The 25,134-nt window shown below is 38.3% G+C and overlaps 3 protein-coding genes across 3 annotated transcripts; 1 reads left to right on the forward strand and 2 right to left on the reverse strand.

The window, feature by feature from the left end:
• The first annotated feature begins 528 nt into the window (after positions 1 to 528).
• LOC103977816 (auxin response factor 16) lies at positions 529 to 9,122 on the forward strand. Its single transcript, XM_009393447.3, has 13 exons — positions 529 to 1,031; positions 1,752 to 1,864; positions 1,946 to 2,041; positions 2,128 to 2,184; positions 2,277 to 2,432; positions 2,533 to 2,617; positions 3,647 to 3,737; positions 3,826 to 3,990; positions 4,082 to 4,277; positions 4,454 to 4,592; positions 5,450 to 7,071; positions 7,493 to 7,683; positions 7,771 to 9,122. The coding sequence occupies exons 1-13, from the start codon at positions 986 to 988 to the stop codon at positions 7,949 to 7,951; spliced, it is 3,138 nt and encodes a 1,045-aa protein (XP_009391722.2). The 5' UTR covers positions 529 to 985; the 3' UTR covers positions 7,952 to 9,122.
• Positions 9,123 to 12,171: 3,049 nt separating this feature from the next.
• Positions 12,172 to 13,710, reverse strand: LOC135607192 (protein TIFY 10a-like). The gene is made up of 5 exons (XM_065098804.1): positions 13,357 to 13,710; positions 13,140 to 13,272; positions 12,836 to 13,065; positions 12,678 to 12,735; positions 12,172 to 12,602 (listed from the first exon to the last, which is right to left on the reverse strand). Exons 1-5 carry the CDS (start codon positions 13,505 to 13,507, stop codon positions 12,482 to 12,484), a joined length of 693 nt encoding a protein of 230 aa, XP_064954876.1. The 5' UTR covers positions 13,508 to 13,710; the 3' UTR covers positions 12,172 to 12,481.
• Positions 13,711 to 15,524: 1,814 nt separating this feature from the next.
• LOC135607191 (probable polygalacturonase) lies at positions 15,525 to 20,576 on the reverse strand. Its single transcript, XM_065098803.1, has 5 exons — positions 19,884 to 20,576; positions 19,329 to 19,449; positions 17,522 to 17,770; positions 17,040 to 17,193; positions 15,525 to 16,114 (listed from the first exon to the last, which is right to left on the reverse strand). The coding sequence occupies exons 1-5, from the start codon at positions 20,307 to 20,309 to the stop codon at positions 15,589 to 15,591; spliced, it is 1,476 nt and encodes a 491-aa protein (XP_064954875.1). The 5' UTR covers positions 20,310 to 20,576; the 3' UTR covers positions 15,525 to 15,588.
• Between the last annotated feature and the right edge of the window lie 4,558 nt (positions 20,577 to 25,134).

Raw genomic sequence — 25,134 nt, forward strand, 5'->3', positions numbered from 1 at the left:
TTTTATTATTTCAGACAAAATTGCATAATATTGTCGTACCTGCAGAAACCTTAATATTATATATATATATATATATATATATATATATATATAGGTTTCTATTTTTTTCTACATTTCGCTTAAAATTTACAATAGATAATAAATTCGGAAAAAAAAAGTGAGGCAAATATTTTTGTTCCAAAAGGGACTCATTACTCCACAGTGGCATTTTCGTAAAAGAAAAGCATGTGTCCGTTTCCGGTTTGCACGCAACGTTTTAAGCAAAGCAAAATAAATAAATAATTAGATAAAATAAAATAATCATTTATAATCTAAATGTAAACTAATATATTCATAAAAAAAATAATCCTCTACTTTTCTTATTCAGCAATTTATTAATTAAAGAAATCAAATTTGTTCCTTTCTTTACAAGTTTTTATTTTTTTATTTATTTATTTAATATTAACTGGAAAAATAAATAATTAATTCTTTTTTTCCCAATAAATTGACGGAGAAGAAGGCGACGCATCTTCTGTACGTCTTCTCGTCTCTGCCCCATCCCTTTCGTGTGGCCCCCAACCCGAACCAGTAGCGCACGAAACCCCACCTCTTCGTCGTTTCCCGGCGCCTCTCCGGCCTCCTTCCGTCGCCACAGCAGAAGCGACCTCTCTGCCTGCTCTTCTCTGTCCTCCGAGGCCAACTCGCTGCCTGAGCTTGCTGGACCGGAAGCGCGAGGAGGGGATCGGTGTGGATGGTATAGTTTCGGCTGCTCTGCAGGCGAATCTTCTTACTATGGCGAAAAGGACTGTTTTTTTATCGCAGCGTACGCGCTCTGGGTAGGATTCTTAAGCAGCGGAGGGCGCCTTTGAACTGTAGAGAGAGGGAGGGGGATAAGTGGTAGCTTTGCTGGTCCCTGAAGGCGAACGGCCGGGGTGGAGGAACGGAGCAGCCTCCTCGCTTGAGCGTGGCAGATCGGAAGAGTGGTTCTCGGTTCCGCTTGGCCTAAATGAAGGTTCCTACGGCTTGTGGATTCGCGGGGAATCCAGAGGAAGGTGCGCTTGTCGTTTGCCATTGATTCTGGCTCTTCCAGTTTTGGCTTTTAGCACAATCTTCAAAGGTCAAAGGTCTCTGTTCGTTGATTTGGAGTGTCGTTCAGTATGTGCTTCGTGATTCCTCTCCGTTTCTCTCATAGAAGTCGTACTGGTAACGAATGAGCTAAATTGTACCAAGCATTCGAATGATTTCGAGCCTTTTGGTTTCTCCAACCTCATAACTGTCGATGTTTACCTGTTATAAATATTGGATTTCCCAGAGTTTGCGCTCAGCAACAGTCATCTTGATTCCCGGTAGGAAAAAGGACGAGTCTGCATCTTTATCGAAGCACGCTTCTTGTCCTTCTTCTTCTTCCTCTTGAACTGTGTTGTTCCAAGGCAGTGTTTTGATGTATCACGGTTTATCTCCTTAACTCTCTTGGACAAGTTCTTGTCGGATTTGATCCCTAGTATCGCGAAACACTGATTAGATACACAAAATAGTGGAGATCCTTGCATTTAAGAGCTTGTGCCAGACCGAAGGACTGCAGAACTGCATGTTCAGAGATATTCCGGTAGAATATATGCACATACATATTTTATTGGACTATCCACTTATTAGGAAATAACTTTGCATTGGCAGTGCTTGCTTGCATTTTTGCCCTTTTAGGACGTATCATACCCTCAAGATGAATGATAGTGGTCCACTGATGATTGCTTGCTCTGCTCTGTGTGAAGCAGGAGAAAAGAAGATAATCGATTCTGAACTATGGCATGCTTGTGCTGGACCACTGGTTTCTTTGCCACCGGTAGGCAGCCTAGTGGTCTACTTCCCACAAGGCCACAGCGAGCAGGTCTGTCCTCTCAGTGGATTTGATCTGAATCCATCTAATATTGAGTATCTGATCGTGAGCATTGTGTAATGGCAATATCAGGTCGCGGCCTCGATGCAGAAGGAGATTGATGACATTCCAAAGTATCCCTCACTGCCCTCCAAGCTGATTTGTGTACTTCTTGATGTCACCATGCATGTAAGTTTTGCAGAGAGGTTTTTCATGCCCTCCTCATGCAACTTTATATTGTGGTCAAAGTATTGTGCTAATACATCTGTCATCAGGCTGATGCCGAAACAGATGAGGTTTATGCTCAAATGACTCTTCAGCCTGTTAACAAAGTAGGTTTGGTATCAATGCCTGCCTTTTTGTTTTTGCTCTTTGTGATTTTTGTGCATGCTGGTGTTCTGGTCTTGACACAACTTTGATATAGTATGACAGAGAAGCAATGCTGGCATCTGAAATGGGCCTCAAACAAAACAAGCATCCAGCTGAATTCTTTTGCAAAACACTCACTGCGAGCGATACAAGTACTCATGGAGGATTTTCAGTTCCCCGCCGTGCTGCTGAAAAGATATTTCCACCTCTGGTATGTTGTCGTCATATGTATTTGGCCATACTTCGTTTTTATTGTATAGATTTCACAACATGTAGATTATGCTTGGCTTACAAGAATTAAATTTGGGTAGGATTTCACCATGCAACCGCCAGCTCAAGAGTTGGTGGTCAAGGATTTGCATGATGTCTCTTGGACATTTAGGCATATATTTCGTGGTAAGTGCCTTGTGTCTTTCCTCCATTCTTAGAATCAGTATTCACTATGTAAATTTAATAAAATATATTAGTTACAGAGGACAATTATCTAAATTGTGGTCAGTTTTGGCTTGCTTATCCTAAAACACCCTTTATCAGCTTATTCTGAAAATTCAACACCAGTTGGTGAGTAGTGGCATGTTTATTTTTCGTCTTGTGATCAAGTGTATGGTACTCTAAAACTTTTTTTTGAAATAATTTGTGGAGTTTTGTATTGCTATCAGGGAAAAATAATTTCCCTCAATGATTAAAAGCAGGAATTTTTAGTTGACTTTCCATCTGGAGTTTCACTTAATATTGAATCTAATAATTCCAGACTTGTGATGTTGAAGCTTGGGTGGTGGTTTATACTTAACTTTTTCTGGAAACTTCCATCACTTCTTATTTCCATTGCTGTTGTGAGTCCCAAGTTCTTGAGCTCCTTAGTTTTGTATTACCTATCAATTTTATAGTACTTATGAGATGTAAATGTAAAGTTCTTCCAACCAACTGCTTGTTGAATTTCATGTCTACTCTATGTACCTTGATCCCTTTACTCCTCACTGTCACACACACAAAGACATCTATTTTCTTAAACTTGTCCCAAAGTTCAACATACCTCAATACTGTCATGACTCTTTATTTTGTTGTTTGCTTTGACACTTGAAAACTTGAGATGTCAAAAGTAGTTTATAACACATTGTCTTTTTTAATTCCTGCATCATTATAACTGCAGACATGATCTTATTGTTAATATATCTGACGTAATTTGATATTTCTTGCACCACTTTACATTGGGAGAGCAGCTTATTTTACTTAGTTAATCCTATTATTTTGAACGAAAATGTTTTATGATTATTGCAAGAATATAATTTAGGCACACAATGAGAGTGATCTAAAGAGTGTCTATTTGCAATGACTTGTCTGCCAATGCAGGTAGATTTTGGTGCATACTAAAGATTATTTATTGGTTGCTTCTTGATTCAATTTTCATCATTGACCAAATGGCAGGTCAACCAAAAAGGCATCTACTGACAACAGGGTGGAGTGTGTTTGTTGGTACAAAGAGACTTTCTGCTGGTGACTCTGTTCTCTTTATCCGGTATGACGAAAAATTTGATGGTGAACTTCTGTTCCACATATAAATTTAATCATGAACATGAAGGGGAAAATGTTGTCTTGCTTTGTAGAGATGAGAAGTTGCAGCTTTTATTTGGTATGAGACGTGCAAATAGACAGCAGCCTGCTCTATCATCTTCTGTCTTGTCTAGTGATAGCATGCACATAGGGATCCTTGCTGCTGCTGCTCATGCTGCTACTAACAATAGCCCATTTACTATTTTTTGCAACCCAAGGTAGTGCAGTTTCTCCGGCATCTGCCATGCACATCTTACATAATCTCTCTTTAATTTGGAATATTAATTGAATTTACCATTGTTTAAATAGGGCGAGCCCCTCAGAATTTGTTATCCCTTTCGCTAAGTACAACAAGGCAATGTATACCCAGGTGTCTCTTGGTATGCGATTCAGGATGATGTTTGAGACCGAGGACTCAAGCGTGCGACGATATATGGGCACTGTTACAGGCATCAGTGACTTAGATCCTGTGCGGTGGAAAAACTCGCAGTGGCACAATCTTCAGGTCAGTGCATATTTCATGATCAAATGATTTGATTTATGAATTGACCTCACTTGGGAAGATAGAACTTTATCAACCATATTTACATGTTCTCCTTTTTATTGATTCACACATAGCGCTACATCTGAAACATACATTATTCAATTTAGAAAAGTCTTGCTTGACTTTGTAATCAACAGGTTGGATGGGATGAATCAACAGCAACGGAGAGAAGGACCCGAGTGTCAATATGGGAAATTGAACCTCTAGCAACTCCTTTCTATTTATGTCCACCCCCATTCTTCAGGCGCAATTTTCCTGAAGCACCAGGAGTCCCTGGTAAGCAAGTTACATAAAAGTGTAATCTTGTGCTTCAGCTGCTATCTTGTTTGGTATAATCATGCCCTTACTGTCAAATGGCAAAATTGTTTATAAAGCTGTGCTGGTGATGCCATTTAGGCATTTGTGACACTTGACAGCGTGCTTGATTAACTATTCTACTGGTTTTTCTGTTGGTGGAATGTATTCTTATACTGTTCCGTTTGTGTTTGTCAGTGAGAAGTACCTCTGGTCCATTGTAATTATCTCGTCCATTGTGAGCACTTATATGGACGAGCTTAGATTGTCGCTGCCCTTGTATTTACATTCCAATGATCTATCTCGTGGCATATTCACATCCCTATTTATCATGTAGCTTTCTAAAGCCATAATCTCTTCTCACTCTTCATCTACTAAGTGATTTTTTCTGCAAAAGGAAGTCTTCTGAATGACACATGTTTATGCAGAACAGCATTACTCTAATTTTAAAAATTAGAGAACACAGTACAGAGAGAAGATGCAAAGGAAAAAGAAAGAGAAGAAAAACAAATGTAAAGAGGATATAGGGACTGTCAAACAATAAGCTTAAGAGTTTTTGGTACAGGACTAGCAGAATTTTAGTGAAATCTTTTCAACCCTTGATCATGCTTGAGTTCTTGACAAGGTTACTCAGGTCCAAATTTTGGTTCCATGAACAAAATGCAATGAAACTGTTATAGGTGTTAGAAAAATTTTATTGCTTAGCATTACTGATATATGATACTTTCATGGTAAAGCTATGGTGCACATCCTGTCCTGTGTCACATCACGGTTCATCCTTTTTGTATTCTACATACAATCATTATTGACTTGTATGCTAAAAGATACTTACTTTGCAGATGCGCATGAAGTTGAAAATGCTTTCCAAAGGGTAATGCCATGGTTGAATGATGACTATGGCATAAAAGACACTCAGAGTGCACTTTTTCCAGGTTTAAGCTTGGTTCAGTGGATGTCTATGCAACAGAATCATCAGCTAATGACACCAGCTGCTCAACCAGCACGCTTTCCCTCAGCAATTGAATCAGCTTTGCAAAATGGTTTGGTAACAGAAGATCCAACTAAAATGCTAAATTTCCAAACACATGGTGCATCTGCACCAAGTTTGAATTCTAAGTTAAATCCTCAAACACAGCAACTAAATCAGACTTTGCAACTGCCTCGTGAACTGCAGCAGCAGCCACAGCTGTTGCCACAAGCTTCTGCTTCACACCATGTGCAATTGCCACCACTGCAACAGAAATCTATCAATCTACAGCAGCAACAATTTCAGCAACAGGAACAGGGGCAACTACAGCAGCCTCAGAGTCAGCCTCAGCCTCAGCAACTTAGACCTGTTGCTGTTCAGGAAGCTGCAGATCATCAGCTTATGCAACACCAGACATCCAGTGGACAGATTGTATCTCAAACTCATTCATCGAGTCAACATTTGCAGCCATCTCTTCTGCAACTGCAAGAACTGCAAAGCTCGTGTTTATCAAGCATGGACCCTCTCCATCAGTCTCTGCTACCTCAGATCTTGCCGGTTCAACAACCATTGGAATTGCAACATTCTCTCCTACAGAAGCAGCAAGAGCAATTGCAATGCCTAATGCAGCCACAGCTTCAGTTGCAGTTGCTGCAAAAGCTTCAGCAGCAACAATTGCTCTCTCAGCTCAGTCCATCATTGCTATCTCAGTTGCCGCAGCTTCTAGCTCAACAAAATCAGCAGTATCAAGAGCGGCGGGATTTACAACAGCGGGTGGATGGCTCCGGTAATCTATCACTCCAATTGAAGCAATTGCATCAAGAACACAAAATCAGTGTCCTTGGTAACCAAAAGTCTCCTCTACTTGTCAGAACTCAGTCTTCACTCAGTGGGACCAAGGGTCCATCTTCATCGAACTTTCCTTCAACTAACAGTCACATTGTTTCATTGAGCTTAAACGGTAAAACTCAGCAAGGACCAGCAATTTTAGTTGAAGAAACAGTTGCACCACCTGTGGATAATATGCTTCAGGAACTTCAAAGCAAGCCACAAGTGATGATCAAGCACGAGCAGTTCAGTTTTAACGAGTCTAAGCTTCCGAATCAGCTCCCTGTTGCTGATCAATTAGATGCTTTTTCTACCACTTCTTTTTGTTTAGATAGTAAAGTGCATGAGGGCTTATCACTTCCCCCTCATTGCCTAGATGGTAATGGTCAAGATCATCGGGACAACTTTCTTCTTGGAACAATGCCAGATACCCTGCTATCAAGAGGCTTGGGTATGGGGAAGGAAATACAGAACTTGATCTCTGGTTATTGGCAGCAGAAAGACGTTGATACAGAGTTGTCCACTGCAGATATCAGTTCTCAATCATTCGGTGTGGCAGACATGTCTTTCAAGCCTGGCTGTTCAGCTGATGTTGTGGTCAATGAGGGTGTTCCTAATAGAGGAGCATGGGCTAACCAACATCAACGCATGCGAACATACACTAAGGTCTGCTACTTTCCTTCTATACTTAAGTGATCTACCATGTTGTTTCATACTAATGCATAAAATTTAAAAATGAAGGAATTACTTAGATGTGTCGGTAGTTCCTACAAGTTATCTGGGAACCGCATAATTGATTGTTTACAAAGCTTTATCAATATAGATAATTAACTGCTGACATATAAAATACTCTAAATTACTTTGTTTACTTGGTCTATGATATCACCTATCCAATTAAGACATTTAAGGTAGCAAAACAAAGCAGGTAACATTTGATAAAGGAAAAAAAGACATGGTTTAAATTACAAGTATTATGCTTCTTATTTTCCTCTTTCCAGTTTCTATTTCCATGAAGTATAATTGTATTGTTCCTCTTTTATATTTTCTGAATTCCTATAACTGACGTACTGACTATAAAATTTTGAAGGTTCAAAAGCGTGGATCCGTTGGAAGGTGTATTGACGTAACCCGTTACAAGGGTTATGATGAGCTTCGACATGATCTTGCTTGTATGTTTGGGATTGAAGGGCAACTAGAGGATTCACACAGGACTGAGTGGAAGCTGGTCTATGTCGATCATGAAAATGACGTTTTACTTGTCGGTGATGACCCTTGGGAGTAAGCCCACATACAATGACTCATGTTAGTTTTGTACTCTTTTATTCCATGCATCAAAGTGACTACATTTCTTTTATCCGTATACAGGGAATTTGTTAGCTGTGTTCAGAGCATCAAGATTTTATCAGCAGCAGAAGTCCAGCAGATGAGTTTGGATGGTAACCTGATTGGTTTATCTGTGGGAACCGAGGCATGTAGTGGGTCTAACAGTGGTAATCCTTGGAGAGGCCAGCTTGATGATTGCTCATTTGCATCCTTTCAGCACTGAGGGATACACTGGTAAAAAAACAATCAATGATACCATTCCAGAAAGCTATATATAATCTGCATGGCTGGAAACACTGCAGCCACTTCAAGAGAGGCTTCAACCATGAAATGACCAGGCAAATTATTCTGCAGAAGCCTTGCAACAGCTTCAATCAGATATGTGATCCCTGACAGATGCATGATTTATATAAAGATGCAACCATGTGTTGTGATCTTGAGAAGAACCACGGGGATTTTGTGTCAATAAATGCTCATACGATATGCCAAAAAGAAGAAAACAAGATATGAGTTTGCCTAGTTTACAGCTTGAAGCATAATTTTGCAGCAAATGACAGATGAAGGAATTGTGTGTATCATTTGACCACAGAATTCAAAGACTAAAACACAACTCAGCATGCAAACAAAGGAGGCAGATGAAGGAACTATATGGGTATCGTTTGACTACAAAATTCAAAGACTGAAACACAACTCAGATAGCAAACAATGGATGTTGCAAGCCTTGGAATGGGTGTATTTAGTTCAGAGGAGTCCCTAAAGCTGTGATGGAAGGGTGCTATGTGCATGCATCTGGGATCTTGAAAAAATGTTTCATGATGTTCACTCTTATCTGTATATATATAAATGCATGACAGATGTATAACCACCTTGTGTCTACATTACATGCATAACATGTGTTTGAAGGATGCATAACATGACAGATATATATATATATATATATATATATATTGGAGGTGTGATCATGATTCATGGGAGTTTACAGCTTGAAGCATAATTTTGCAGCAAATGACAGATGAAGGAATTGTGTGTATCATTCGACCACAGAATTCAAAGACTAAAACACAACTCAGCATGCAAACAAAGGAGGCAGTTGAAGGAACTATATGTGTATCATTTGACTACAGAATTCAAAGACTGAAACACAACTCAGATAGCAAACAATGGATGTTGCAAGCCTTGGAATGGGTGTATTAGAGGAGTCCCTAAAGCTGTGATGGAAGGGTGCTATGTGCATGCATCTGGGATCTTTAAAAAATGTTTCATGATGTTCACTCTTATCTGTATATACATAAATGCATGGCAGATGTATAACCACATTGTGTCTACATTACATGCATAACATGTGTTTGAAGGATGTGTTCGACTTTGATATGTATACATATATATATTGGAGATGTGATCATGATTCATGGGAGTTTAGCTTGGACATCAATCTAGACCTCCAGCGGTGAGTGTGCCATCCCCCTTTTTATCCACAAAATGCCCTAAAAATTAATTTTTGATTTCAAATCTCTTAACTTTTGTTGTTCTTAAGTCTATGAAACTGAGAAAGTAGCTAATGTATAAAGTAGCTAATGTATATTCTTATTTAATTCAAGATTAGTCCGAGTTAGTCAGTCATCCACACACAAAGTGAAGTGTTTGTGGAATATAAATTAATATTTTTTTTATATTTTAAACATTAATTTGATATCCATTTATCAAAGATTGAGAGTTCAAAATTTTATTCGATATATTTCATACATAAAATATTAATTTGATTGTTATGTATCAAATTCACTTATGAAAGATTGAGAATATAAAATATTATCTGATATATTTTTATACTTAAAATATTAATATGGTGATGATGTGTTAGATTCATTTACGAATGATTAAGGATTCGAAATCTCATTTAACATTTTTTTCAAGGTTTTATACAAAGAATTTGTAGCTTCACAAAGTACTAAACTCAAATATAGTGATAAAAGAATTAAGACGTTATATGATATGTTTTAAGTATTGGACACCCTTAATGCCACCGCATGAGAGCGAAGTTGCTGAATCGAACGCTTCCAAGTGGAGGAGAAGATGAGAAATGTGTTCTTTCTTTCAATTTGTTATTGACCAAGAAAATAATAATAATAATAATAATAATAATAATAGGACGTCCATCCACCCCCCAACACACACGCAACTTCCATCCACAGTCACCACCAGCCCAAGTAGTGCATGTCTTCTTCTTCTCCTCTTCCTTTAATTATCTCTCTTTCTATCTTTCTTTCTTTCGATGGATTCCATTTGCTGTCATGACTTGTCGTGAACGGTTTCTTGTGATGTCCACATCCTCGTTTTACTCCTCGTTCATCACATGCTTCAATTATTTTTAGAAGGAAGTAAGCTTCCAAGCAACATCCTCTTGTCGGATCCTTTCCCCTTTCTTACGGATCTAATTCTCCCTCCTATCCCCCCATCTCGATCGTTCTTCCGGTGATATGTTATACATCTCCCATCAGATCGTATGATACAATGAAAAATATGTTTTATGAATAAATTCTTAAATACGATAATATCGATAAGAATTTAAAATTTTTCGGATGGTATCGGAACGAAAAGATCATGACTCTGCTAAGACAAAGAAAAATAATGTTTTATCCATAAAAGATTCTCATAAAAAGAGTTCAAAACTCGATCCTCATTCGTTAGTCTTAATTTAAGCTTTTTTTCTAATTTTTTAGTCAAAGACAAAAGCAATGCTTGTTAATTATAAATTTTATCCTACTCCACTTACAATAACAATAACAATAAAAGGAAGCCATAATATTCAAAGAGTCTTAGTGAGAGTGGTTAAGATTCATACTGATGGATTCTGACAGAGTCCAATATTGACAATTAGTGTTCTAATATAATCCTCCATCTTAGACTTAGTAAATCCAACTTTTGCCTACTTAATTTGAAACAAAGTGCTGACATACTTGAAACTGTGGTTGACATCCCATGGAATCTATAGTTTTATTGTGGTTTGACATGGATATATCAAAACATTAATACCTAATGCTGATATTGCTCAATGAGTCATGTTGGTTCCATGTGGGAGGAGGAGCCATACAATTCTTGAGAAAGTTCATGCACTTTGACTCATCCAACTCAATACCCTTTTCCTTCTAATTTAACTTCTTCATTGTTTGATCTACAACAAAGCTGGTGACAGGTAGACAAAGACAAAGATGAAAGAGAGAGAGAGAGAGAGAGAGAGCAATTAAAACATGAAACATAACCATATTTGTTTTCATTTTCTGCATCATGATTCTGAAGTTGTAGGTAAAACTACTGGATTCAAAACATACTACCCACCATGTAGTCACAATCAAGAACACATGTTGTTCAAGCAAGAAGAACATTTTTTTCTCTTGCACATGAGAATAATTTGCTGCATTTCAGTAGAACAGAAGCTTCCTACCACTGAATTTGATGTTCTGGACAATTGATGTGAACAATGTGTTGAAGATTTAGCCAGCTTCAACAGAAACATGTCACTTGCTTCAATTCCTTGTGGTCCATGCAAAAGTCTTCAAGGGAAGCTTCTGATCCAACATGAATACATCATCACTCCCAGTCTTCAATTATGGCATTAGGTAATCTTATTAATCAGATATAGAAGATTTCCAAAAATGCTAAGGTAAAGAGTCATGGCCATATAAAATTTGATATGCTTCAATTTTTGAAATGTAGAAAGTGGAATTCAGCACCATCATGTTTGGACACTGAGATTGCCTAAGAATGATGATACAAAGCATGAGTAAAAGCAATGTGAAATCAACAGCAGTGGATACTGTTGTTTCCTGTCAAATGAGATCTCAAGAACTTTGTCCTAATCATGCAAGATGGAAGACATGTCATCTGTTACAAGTATCAACCAAGAAATGTAGAAAGTGGGGTTCAACACACCATCTTTGAACACTGAGAGTGCCTAACAATGATGACACAAAGAAGCATCAGCAAAAGCAATACAAATCAGCAGCAATGGAAACTGATATATCCTGTCCAATGAGATCTCAGGAACTTGTTCTAGTCATGTAAGATGGAAGAAGTATCAACCAAGAAATGTAGGAAGTGGTACTCAACACCATTATTTTTGAACACTCAGATTGCCTAACCATGATGATACAAACAAAGTATGAGCAAAATCAATACAAATCAGCACTGTATCTTGTCAAATGAGATCTCAAGAACTTGCCCTAATCATGTAAGATGGAAGGCCTGTGATTTGTTACAAGTATCAAACAAGAAATGTAGAAAGTGTAATTCAACACCATTAATTTTTAACACTGAGATTGCCTGAGAACGATAACACAAAGCATGAGTAAAAAAAAGCAATAGAGAAATCAGCTATGATGCTGCTGTATCCTGTCAAAATGAGATCTCAAGAATTTGTCCTAATCATGTAAGATGGAAGAAGAAGAATCAACCAAAAAATGTAGAAAGTGGAATTCAACACCATCTGTTTTGAACAACACTGAGATTGCCTAAGCATGATCATACATAGTATGAGCAAAAGAAAGCAATAGAAATCAACGGGAACGGAGACTGCTGTATTCTATCAAAGAAGATCTCAAGAACTTGTTCTAATCATGTAGAACAACACCACAATTCTTCATCCCAGGACAAGATCCATGTTCCGCATCATCCCTGTGGTTGAGACCCTGTGTCAGGGGCAGGGGGAGCAACAGGCAGCAAAGCGAGAAGCAGAGTCACCAAAGGCTTTCTCCTCAAGCTATCTGAAGCTCCCGGAGCTGTGTTCTTGCCTCAGATCTTCTCGTCCCAGGCGGAGCTCGGCATCGGTCGGCGACGCCGCCGGCGCTCCATGGGCTTGATATGGGGCCTTGGTGCTGATCCTGTAAGCATTTCGACCGAGAGACGCTTAGATGCAGCTCGTAAAACACAAGATTGATGCAAGAACAGACGCTCACCGATCCTTCCTCTTCTCCAGGAACCGATGAAGGGAGTTTTTTCTGGCTATGGGCATATCTGTTCCCAACATAGCATTAATCATCATCAGTTGCAGGGCTGTACAGATTTGTGTCGCAATCGAAGGAATGGATGTAGTGAAGCATCTCAACATGATTACCGGAAGCATTAGCCTGGGCGGGGGTCGGCAGGCCAGGCGGCGGCTCCTGCCAGCTGGATGCGGAGGCCAAGATGGAAGTCGGGGGAGGCGCCGGGAAGCTGAGGTTTTTAGCTGCAGCGATCTCGTTGCCCGCCATCTGCATCAAATCTCTGACCTTGTCGCCCGGGAAATCGTCGAAAACCAGCACCTTTCCGCCGTAGAAGATCGTCAGCTGCGACTTCTCCACCTCCCTGGAATCAACCTTTAGTCTTATCGCTCCCAGTCAATACAAATTCCAAGAACATCATCTTGGAAGAGGTCTTACTTGATCACTGGGGGAGTCTTGAGAGAGTCCTCCATGGATTTGGGAGCAGTTTGGTGGTCAGTGGCATCATCGTCTTCAGGGGGCACATCAACACCAGGCATCAAGCTCAAGGTGGTGAGATTCCGGTGCTTGTCTGCAGAAGACGCCGACATAGCTGTTAGATGAGGAGAAGAGGGAGAAGGAGAGGGAAGAAGAAGGCGACCCAAGAAGATGTCACCTTTGGGTCGGTGGACGTCAAGAGGCCTCGAGGCGATGTCAAGGCCAATGCTACCGAAGCCGCCCTTCTCCTTCAGGTACTGGCTCAAGAGGTTGCATGTGACTGAGAACTGCGAGCCCTTCTCCCACCTCTTCCCCATCTTCTCTGCCATCTCTCTCTCTCTCTCTCTCTTCTTCTCCTCCAATTTTGCTTGTGTTTGATGTGGTGTCTGTTAAGATTGCCTTTGTGGTTGCTTTCTCTCACCTCTTTGGCCCTATGAGCACCTGTGCTTCCTCTCCTCACCCTTCTCCTTTTGCTGTTGGTTTATAGTGGCTTGTGTTATGGCTGTTGGTTTGGTGCGCGAGGGAGAGACCTAAAAAAGAACGAAGAAGAAGAAGAAGAAGAGAGGGTAAGGATGAGTTAAGATAGCACGTGCTATTTTTCTTTATTATATAATTATTATTATTATTATTTTGGGAAGGAAAGGATAGAATAGAAGGACGACGAAGAATGGACGATAGAGAGATAGAGAGAGAGAGAGAGATATGCCATCAACAATATACTCCATGGAATGGACGGGAGGTGGTGGTGGTGGAGGTGATGCCATCAACCTTCAATAGCGTGCCACAAAGTGACGGCATATGCTTGGAGAGACACGCCAAATTTTGGGCCTAGAGAGAGAGAGAGAGAGAGAGAGAGAGAGAGAGAGAAAATAATTGGGTTCAATTATTTCATATATGAAATTTAGTTAGACTCGATCCAATCAATTTTTAAAAAATATTTCTCTATTATATCATGTTTATAATTCAAAATTAAATTAATTAAAAAGAAGAGTACCACTTCATCACTTATCATTTATTAAAAAAAATAATTCGATTAAGTTAAAGAGAAATCATTGAAAATATTTAATTTTAAAATTATAAATCGATTATGCATCAAGAAGATAAATTATTTATTGTTATAAAAATATTTTCGTCACCACTCTATAAATAAAAACCTTTTCAAGAATAATCGAGGATCTAAAACTTTATTCTTAACTTTTGCATAAGACCTTAAATTGATTTAAGCACCAGAATAATCTCTTTCAATTATTCCAAGTAAAAAAAAATAAAAATAAAAATAAAGAAATAAATAAGAACTTAGGCCTCCTTGGAAAACGAGGTGGGTAAGTGGGCCTACCGTTCCATTCGATAGCTCTTGGGGACCATATAGAGCAGTGAATGGGAGATACATCCTGTGGAGGTGCTATAAATGGAGATTGGATCAAGGAAGAAAAGAGCAAGGTAAAGTACTACTACCTGTCCGGCTTCTTCTTCCTCTTGCTGGTGGTGGTGGTGCCTTCCTAGTGGTTTCCAACGGGAGTCGGCGGCCACAGGGATTCACGTGTTAAACGCGGTGTGCCCACTCCTCTCTCTCTCTCGTAAAGACTTTGGATGTGGTGATGACACGTATCCGACAACAGTACAAGTCGATGGATCATTCCAAGACGGTGATAGATTCAATGGCCATCGTTCTTGCATCTTAGGAGAAGAAGCCGATGAGGCCAAGCACAATCGTTCGTGCAAGATTTTGGGTGAAGCGGTGGGTGGCTGATTAAATGATAAGATGACCTTTGTTCTTGCATGCATTCGGAGAGTGCAGTAGTTCACGAGAAAATACCATTAATTAATTATTGCTTCAAAATATTTTCCTTGCGACGTAACATGCATTTATCTCCATCGGATTCTATTAATGGGGAGTAGAAGGCAAGGATGTCTCTGAGATTGTTGGTAATGGGAATAATAAAACAAGGTTATGTAGAATCAATACAAGAGGTAGAACCTAAAGAGACAATGATGGGTGATTATGATACGAAGATTTTAGAGAAGAGGAGATGAGTGCTTACACTGTGGTGGGAAGATACGATCGAGAGAGAGTAATGGAGAAGTCTCCAAGTGGAAACCTTCATCCCCACCACATCTGAAGTCTTCTTGGACGAATCCATTCATCTTAACGTTCGGCACACTCTGCGGTTGTCTCGATTTCTCCGGAACGCCCACGCACGTGTGTTCAAGTAAAACACAAAAAATCTTTTTTTTAAGAATCATATTTAAAAAAAGATAAAAAAAAAAATATATTTCGTAAGTAGATAAAATAACTAACAAAATGAACATTAAGATCTTCTATATGTACAAACCAAAAGGAGGGAGTGGACAACTCAATAATATGCTTAAGAGTGTTTGCTGCAATGTAATTTTTGTAACAATAAAAATTCTAAATGTTATAATCAATATCGGTGACGTTATGAGACATTGATCGCTTTACTAACTTGCCTTGCTCGTTGTATAAGTCAAGATTCTCACATGGTGCGGGAAAAATGGATCCTATCACACGACCCTCCACAAATGAGCATTGGAAGACATGTTTCTTCTTGTGGCTTAACCCCACAGACATATCCTTGAAGCTCACATCCTTAATAAAGATTTCCTCACTACCATGGATTCGAACTGGCACGCGAACACCTTGACCGTGGATCCCACTGAAAGTTATGTTCTCAATGATAGGCACAGCTTTAGGGTCAAAGCCGTTATCAGGGTGCTCATTGTAATCTGTCTTTATCACAATTCCAACACGAACATTGTCGAGGGTCACGTTGTGGTAGAAGATGTCGCGAACATAACCGCCTCTCCCTGCAGCTGTCTTTATTCTTATGCCTCGCCTTGACTCCCAAACGATAAGGTCTTCAACTGTGATATTAGAAACTCCACCAGACATCTCGCTGCCTATGGATATTCCAGCACTGCAATCAACAAATGTAGTTCCAATGAAAACATGAAAGTGATTAAAAAGATAGAACCTGTAGACAATTAAGTAGCTGAAAGCATTGCCTCTCATAACCCATAAGTTGAATATTAAAAAAAAAAACCAAAAGTTAGGACTATAAGAGCACATAGAAAGAATATAATCCAACATATAAACAGCCTAAGCACTAATGCAACCTAATCGGGTGTCTATACGCTACTATATCCTGATAAATAATTTACCTGGTCTTATGTCCAAACATTATGGTAACTCCTTATCCCCTTCTTCTCGTTTTGTGTCCAGGGATTATTTGTTACTATATTCTAATTAATAATTCACCCGATCTTATGCCCAAACACTATGGGAACTCCTTATCCACTTGTTCTTGTCGTGTCCAGGGATTATTTGTCTTGATTGTTGTTTTGATCAGACACAAACAGGCTCAGGGATTGCTCTGTTGAATTCAAATCTGCAGGACCTCCTAGCATCACTATTTGCTGATGACAGCGTAGCCATTTCCCAAGCTACTATTAATGAGTGTAAACTGAGGATTAATCTAGAGAAGTCCAAAATAGGTCTAGATCTGGCTGGATTGGTAAAATCTAGAGTAAAATCTTCAATTGTTAAGAAATAAACTATGAAACATGGTGACTAGAAATAAAGTGTTTACCTGAACATCACCTTTGTTAAAGTTTGTAGAGATTAGTCAATATTTTATGTTTAGAAACCAGTTTACTTTGACTACTGTGTAGCCTAATAATGACAATTAACAACAATAGACGGCAAGCATGTATACAAAAAATATTTATTTTGCGGGCATATATGGTGTGTTTGCAACTTTCGAGGGATAAACATGCAATTTTGTGAGTTCACAGGGATACAGTGGTACCAACCCAACATGCTAGTAGCCAAGAATATCTCACCTCACAACAGACCGGACAGTGAGATTGCGGAGTGTGATGTTGGTAGATGGACGCCCATATGCTATTCCATACTGATCCCAACCACTCTTTATGGCCACTGCATCATCACCTACACATATGTAGGAGTTCTCTATTAACACATCCTCACAAGAATCTGCAGAGACCATGAGCAGTTGTCAGCATTCGAGGGGTAATGTTTTAAGGGAAAAATATATCAGCGAATTCATATAAATTGCAAAATGGGTTTGTGTATGAAGCATTGAGTCAAATAATTATATTGATTATTTTAGAATAAATAAGAAACCTTTTATGCTTGTCGTTGTTTTTCTTTAAACACTAGGAGTAAAGAGGGGTCAAGAGTGGTACATCAATAAAAGAAACTGACTTTATTGTTAATGCAAAAATAATTCAGGTGTGACAGTTTTACATTAAAAATTCTAAAGACTACAACATATCAGTAATTTCAACCAAAGCATGCCTACCTGGGTCGATTCCATCTGTGTTTGGAGCTCCAGAAACAGGAGCCAATATGGTGACATTTGAGATGGTTACATTCTTGCAGTCATAGGGATGCAGTGTCCAAAAAGGAGAGTCACGCAGAGTTATGTTGGAGATGACTATATCCTTGGACCACATTAGCTGAACAAGAGGTCCTCTGGTATAGTTGAGAACCTTTTTCTTGTATTTTGTCCACCATGCTTGACCTTGACCGTTTATTGTACCATTATGTCCTGTTTCATACATAAGAATGTGTTCAAGAAAGCAGGGTTCTTTTATAATGCTTATCAACAGTAATTTAACCTGAATAGCATCATCCTCAAGTATTTAATCAGCAATGAAGTATTAAAAAGTATCAGGGATTTAGTTATTATTAGATTATCAAAGATTATGACAACTAACGTTTGCTATATTGCTCGAGTCAATATGGTACGTGCAATATGGACTAGTTCGACTCGTGACTGAGACGAGGATCACCCAAGTCCCCATCACCCTAGCGTACCATATGTTGGTACACCGATACAGACCGGTATGTACCAACCCGACAAATCTCCGAGAGGGGTTCGGTACTCGAATGACAAACCTTGATAACAAACATATCATACTTCTGCAACATTACACAGACACACCATCTCTAGAAATTAACCACCCACTTCTTACATAATTTAGGGAAAAGTTGTTTGTCAACATAATAGAAGATATATTCCTGACAGAGATTAAGAGTTGGCACCAAAAACCTTTCTACATCTGTTTCCATCTGTTTCGGTGGACAGTGGAAAGCAAGCATCATGTTTTCTCGTGTTCTGAAAAAAACTACAAAAAGTTAATAGGAACTGCCTGAAAGGAAAATGATGGAAGAAATGAACTTTTTTGCAGAACTTTCCCCTCGGCAGTGCTGGTGAACCCCTGATGTTAATTTGTGTGACCTTGCTTTTCTCCTGCCAAACTGTTCTAGGTCGTCAACAGCTAAAAGTTTCTCACCATGTAACAAGGGAGACAAAACTAAAACCTGGTCTGGAGAAGGTTATTGATGAATAATAAGGATGCTGGGATGAAGAAAAAAAAGGTGTACAACCTACAACAAGGACAACTGAATTCAATAAACGATATAAAACAATCTTTCTTGGAAGCTTGGCTCAAAAGGACTTCTTTAAGATGAAAACTACTGCCTTAAAGCATCTTTGACAAAGAAGCTTCAAATCCTAATGTCATAAATATTGATGGACAACTCTGAGAACTACTTGATGCTTCTATATTGTAAGCTTACAGACTATGCATCATGGTTATTCAATGGCCTTCTCCAAACAAAAAACTTAGCTTTCTGTTGATACATTAACTAAGTTGCTTTTCATTACAATAGTCTAGGTACACTTCCCTCAGAGGCACCAGGTATCGACAGATGTTCTTGTAATTTTCATTTATGAATGGAGTTCTTAAAAAAGAACAAGGAAACATAAGAGAATATCACCATCACCTGAGATGTAGTTAGAAAGGGTGAAAAAGCACTAAAATGATAAACAATGGTCAGTCTCAACCTCATTTAAGCGTATTTTTATCCGCCCAACAATGTTGTGTACAACAACTCAGAATTGCATTTTCAATAAGTTAACTGTGCTGTTTTTTAGCGGTGACACAAATTTTGCTTCATAAATTGATTTAGGGCATAAACTCTAGTAGTTGTAAATTCTACTATTTATCTTTCTCTGTGAAGAGGATTCACTAATATTCACTTTATGAAGCAGAAAATTAGAAACAACATGAAATATAAATTGCCACAATAAAAACACTGACCAGTTATAACAATATCCTTCAGATTTTCACCATGTATGAGACTTCCGTACCGAGGGCCCCTGTGTTCCCGCCCATATCCATATGATGGCAAAGGAGGCATCAGCGGCCAGTATCTTTCATCCTGATTGAGAAAACACTAAGTAATTTGACAAAAGGAAACAACCATGTCCACTATATATAAATAAATCTTGTGCTAAAATTCGATCATCATGCACAAAATGATTACTGACACATCTTGCTTATCATTAAAACATTAGAAAACATAGAACTTGGATCATTACTAGAGCATGAGGAAAATAAAACCTCACAAGCTAAAGAAGCCCTATTGCTGCATGGCACTAATCATCTTGTATGTCCTCAATACGTTGAAGTCAGAAGGAGAACAGGAATCCTAATCGAATGAACGTCCTATTTGTTGATGACGATCTATGTTCCTAGCATAAACAGCAAGTTGTAAGTGACATATGGATCCAGAAATGAGGCTAGTGTTGGTTAATTGTTCCTAAATTTCTTTCCTGTTATACCTTTAATGAAACGAAACTCGAATGGTATTACCTCTATTCCCAAAATCACTGCACCCTCAGCGAGGAAGAGGGTCATGTGACTGGTGAGATTGAAGGGCGCAGTGAGCCAGAGGCCGGACGGCACGTTGAGCTGCCCGCCCCCCCTCGCCCCAAGCTTCGAAATCGCCTCTACCGCACGCTCAAACGCTTCGGTGTTCAGCGTCTTCCCATCCCCAACCCCGCCAAAATCCGTCAAATTGTACAGCGCCGCCCGCAGTCTCGGCGACGGCCGAGCCACCGTCCCCCACCGGAAGAACGCGAGGCCGTCCACCGAGCTCGTCTGCCACCCGAACACCAGCGCTAACCCCACGATCCAGAGCACCAAAACCAGCGTCCTGTGCGTGGTGAGCAATCCCATCAGCCATCGCGGGTGCTGCTGGAACTGCAATCTCCATCCGGAGGGAAAGATATCAACCATGACCTGATCCAAACACAAACCAAGAAACCCTAGGATTCAATCAGTTCTTTCGCTCTGCTCCACGAGAAGAGATGAAACAGGGGTCAATCGGCAGATCTCGGAGAGGAGAACTGGATCCTGCTGGGGACAAACGAGGTTAAGGATCGGAGAGAGAGGGTCTTGGCCATGGAAGAAGGCGACCGGGAGATATAAATGAAGGGCGAGAGGTGGAGTGGAGTAGAAGGGAAGACGGGGAGCAGGATGTCGAGAGTTCGGGGTGCGTCAACCGACCGGAAGCGTAGAAGTCGACTCTTTAACGAGAATGCCCCTCTTGCTACCTTTACGATCTTGATCCAACGGTTCACATCTGCCTGCAGACCATCAAGAGCGATCAGTTAGATTGCCATTGCTTTCTGAGGCGATGAAGGGAAAAGTATTGAATATATAAATAAATAAATATATATATATATATATATATATATTCAGTAATTAATGTAAATTTTACATGCTTTATGAAGGCCAAATTAGCTTATTTATTTTTGCTAACTATTACAAATGTTTTGCATAAAATATTTTTTTGTGCATTTAAAATTATAGCCTTTTGATTTCAACCAAATGTTTGATATTAGTTTAGAGTTGGGGTCATGCTAACCTTAGTTAATAATTTAGATGATAAGAATTTAAGTCGATTATCCAAAAAAATCATATATTGATATTGGTGGAAGTCTCGTGTACTAATTCCTCGTTTTGACTAAAATTACATCCATCCACACTTGTACAATCAATTTTGGATAGTTCGAATATTCTTCTATGACAAAGTTCTATTAGTACATGATGTTTGATCATGAGTTCTTAGAGCATAAAGTTGTGGCTGGTCCCATGGTCTTGCTTGTGCTTATAGCATTGACTTTTAGCTCCCAATAAGAATGGAGTTGTGTGGCAGGTAAAAGTTCTCATGGATTTCTTCTGATTTATGAACATCTAATCTAACTCAGAACATCTGTCATCCTATGTTTGTTTTGGAGTAAGAAGCACTCCACAGAATAGGTAAGCAGAAGCTCTCATTAGGAAAAGGAAAGAGACTAATTGTTAACTGATGAGACATCAAGGTAGGTGGGAACTGATGGACTCAGTTAAAGTCCACAGCAGTAGCAGATTTATCAAGGGTCTGAAGGAGGTGGAGTTTTTTCAGATGCTGTGGTTTGTGAGTGATTGCAGAAGGATTTTGTTTCTGGAATCCTTGTTTTTCATCATGTATGTGCATTTAAAATGTACAGAAGGAATCAAGATGAGAAATCTAGATGATTCAGATGCCCATTAGGTTCCAACACCTTCTTCTCCTCTTCAAGTTCTGTAGAAACTGCTGACTTGTTCTCTGCAAATGAACACTTGGTCATAGGAACAGAAATTATGGTGATATGATGTCTTACTCAAAACTGGATCTCTCTGAAGGATGCAAGTCTTTCCAGTCTTTGATCAAGCCTTGGCTTGCAAGCAGAAACTTTCAGGATATTTGATATTCTTGATGAGTATCAAGTGACTCCAAAAGAATTCTTTTTTTCTTTCTATTCAGATCTGAACCTTAGCAAGAAAGATTTGTCACTTTTGTTTGAAACATTTCTGAATAGTAAGCAGCTAATAGTTTTAAGTAATTTGTGTTCAGAAATAAAGAAGTTGACAATTACAATTAATAATCACACTGATAAGATTTAAATCTACACCTTTGATTGAAACACACAACTTCTGTAGTTGCTTGATTGATTAGTGATTGCAGGTGCATGGTTTAATGGTGGAATTGAGGCTTTTCTTCTGGTTTTTGATTGAAACCATGAGATCCACCAAAGGCTTTACAAGTTTTTGTAACCCCAGTCATTGTCAGTATTATTGTGATAATCTAACTTGGTTATAATTAAAGGTAGCTTAACTTCCTAATTTGATATCTAAAATTTGTTTCTTCTAGTCATCGCTTTCTAATCAGATCGATCTTTTCCTATATTATATCTAATTGGATCAATCTGCTATTTTTTTCTTGTCAAATCAGACTTCAAGTTAAGATTAATTTGTCCACATCAGTATCAACCAAATCCATATTAATCATCTAAAATATCACTTTAAATTCTCATTTATCATTATTGTAATCACCAATCGTATCGATTATTATCCGTGTTAAATTGCTTAGAATTGAACTCAAATTGTGCTAAATCAGATTATATTTTATTGGATTTAGAGACTTTGGTTCCATCAAACCCAAATAATCAAATTGGCCTGACAATCCTCTAATTGATATTTGAGTATAAATCCTATAATTTTTTCAACCTTATTACAAATTCACTACAATTTTATTCATAGTTGACAATTAACCGACCCACACAACTGAAAAAAGAATATATATATATATATATATATATATATATATATAATCATTTGTTCATAGTGATCGAGCTCAATTTAAGGTATAATTTTCATGGATTTGAAAGAAAAGGAAATATGAAGATTAATTTGTCTCACAATTATTGTACAAAATATTAGACAAATCTTTGGCACAGGCAACTGCTTGCTTTGCACTCTGCAATCCCCAGTCCAATTCTGTAGCACCACTGCATCCCTTTCTACTTCTATTGCTTCAAATTAATCTCTGTTAAGCCAATGAAATCAGCTGTTGATATTGTCTACTATTTCTCAATCCTTCTTCATTATTTTGCTTCCCTTAGCGTCTGAAATATTCTCAGGCTACAATGAAATGGCACCACAATGGCATGAATGTATAGTTGTGTATTTGTTGCACATTCTCAGAATGGTTGCCATCTATCACATGATGAGTGGAGGCTTCCAATGAAGTCTCAGAGACAAGACTTGTTCAAGGTTTCACACAATTTGTAGTCTTCCTGGAGACTTTGGTTCCAATCCTGTTGGACCAGGTAAGCACTTCATCCAGATCATGAATGAAATAGAATTAAGAATAAAGTGTCATGTGAACAAACCAGGTGAAAATTTTGTATTTTATGCTCACGAATTTGTAGTGCTTGGCACATTTGACAGTCCTCTATTTGTATGATAAAATGGCTCCACTAATGGAAAATTAGAAGAACATATGAAAGTGTTGTATTTCATCCATGCCTCCAGATCATGCATGAAATAGAATTAAGAATAAAGTGTCATGTGAACAAACCAGGTGAAAGTGTTGTCTTTTATGCTCACGAATTTGTAGTGCTCACGAATTTGTAGTGCTTGACAGTCCTCTATTTGTATGATAAAATGCCTCAACTAATGGAAAATTAGAAGAACAGAACCGTTTCCTTGGACCTGTGGTTAGTGCTTGATATTTGAAATTCTTAATCCTTCAACTGCTTTAAATTCTGCAGGATCTGACCCTGAGATTCTTTTGTGGATTGCTCAGGCCAAACTCATGTACAAAAGCTTGGCTTCATCCAAAAATGACTTGTAGTAAGTGCTTGATATTTGAAATTCTTAATCCTTCAACTGCTTTAAATTCTGCAGGATCTGACCCTGAGATGCTTTTGTGGATTGCTCAGGCCAAACTCATGTACAAAAGCTTGGCTTCATCCAAAAAAGACTTGTAGTTAGTGCTTGATATTTGAAATTCTTAATCTTTCAACTGCTTTAAATTCTGCAGGATCTGACCCTGAGATGCTTTTGTGGATTGCTCAGGCCAAACTCATGTACAAAAGCTTGGCTTCATCCAAAAATGACTTATAGTTAGTGCTTGATATTTGAAATTATTAATCCTTCAACTGCTTTAAATTCTGCAGGATCTGACCCTGAGATGCTTTTGTGGATTGCTCAGGCCAAACTCATGTACAGTACCAGCATCCTCATCCCTGCATGCCTTAAGAAAAGCTTGGCTTTATCCAAAAATGCTCATAGTATTTTTCTGAGGAATCAGCAAAACTTTGCAGATCCTGTAACAATGTTTAAGGATCGGCATTGCAACATCTTCCCGGTAATTTATTAATAATTTTCTGTTAAATATTATGAAATAAATAGTTCATCGTCCTAAATGATCAAATAACTAAGAGATAGATAACTTCCACAATCAGTGAAAAGGTCAATTAAAGTCTGTAACACAGCCTCCCAAATGATGAAAGTGAAAAGTAGATCCTTCAGATTTCAGAATTGTTAGCATTACATGATAACTGGAGAAAGAGGTGTCTGCAAAGTATCAAGAACACTATGTATCTTATTTATTTGCTTTAACTGAATTATGCAATGAACTAACAGCATTGGAGGACATGACACAAATTATTTGCTTCAACATCTATATAGTCTCTTTCCACAGGCAAAAATGCACATGCGACATTGTTGTGTTCTTTTATTGTTTAGACATTTTTGTGGAAATATCTATTGCTTCTTGTAGAAATATTCTATATTCTCAATTTTGCAATGCCAAATCAATTTTTCTGTGTTGAGGGAATGATTTCTGCCCAGTCCAACTCGCTTTCGCCGAACAATCTTGTTTTTTTTTTTGAATGAACAAAATTATTTTTTATCATAACTACACTAAGAGATCCATGTTCATGTGATCTGACATAAAATTTATCATATTTAAATTTTAATAAATTAATTAATTAGATGGATAATTTATTCTAATCAAAAAATATTTTTTGCCTCAATAAATCATAATCCAATTAAGTTAATAAGAAAAAAATCTAAGAAAATAATTTAGTCTCGCATTAAAAAGTAAAGAAAAACCTTTTGAGATAGTGATAACCACAACTTTTTTTGATAAATGAATAATAAAAAATATGCAATGAAACATTAATTTTAAGCAATATAAGATAAAAAATATGTACTGTGCCAAGTCAACGAACAGACCCCTCCAATGGCT

Source organism: Musa acuminata, chromosome BXJ2-3 (assembly GCF_036884655.1).
Source record: "Musa acuminata AAA Group cultivar baxijiao chromosome BXJ2-3, Cavendish_Baxijiao_AAA, whole genome shotgun sequence".
Classification (NCBI taxonomy): Eukaryota; Viridiplantae; Streptophyta; class Magnoliopsida; order Zingiberales; family Musaceae; genus Musa; species Musa acuminata.

Coding starts and splice junctions, on each gene's coding strand:
- LOC103977816 (XM_009393447.3), top strand. CDS start 986: ATGAAGGTTCCTACGGCTTGTGGATTCGCGGGGAATCCAGAGGAAG. Junction 2,042..2,127: donor TTCTTGATGTCACCATGCAT/GTAAGTTTTGCA, acceptor ATCTGTCATCAG/GCTGATGCCGAAACAGATGA. Junction 7,684..7,770: donor GTCGGTGATGACCCTTGGGA/GTAAGCCCACAT, acceptor ATCCGTATACAG/GGAATTTGTTAGCTGTGTTC.
- LOC135607192 (XM_065098804.1), bottom strand. CDS start 13,507: ATGGCAGAGAAGATGGGGAAGAGGTGGGAGAAGGGCTCGCAGTTCTCA. Junction 13,273..13,356: donor TGACGTCCACCGACCCAAAG/GTGACATCTTCT, acceptor CGTCTTCTGCAG/ACAAGCACCGGAATCTCACC. Junction 12,736..12,835: donor CGCCCAGGCTAATGCTTCCG/GTAATCATGTTG, acceptor TGTTGGGAACAG/ATATGCCCATAGCCAGAAAA.
- LOC135607191 (XM_065098803.1), bottom strand. CDS start 20,309: ATGGTTGATATCTTTCCCTCCGGATGGAGATTGCAGTTCCAGCAGCAC. Junction 19,450..19,883: donor CAGTGATTTTGGGAATAGAG/GTAATACCATTC, acceptor TTTCTCAATCAG/GATGAAAGATACTGGCCGCT. Junction 17,771..19,328: donor GAAGGATATTGTTATAACTG/GTCAGTGTTTTT, acceptor TGTATGAAACAG/GACATAATGGTACAATAAAC.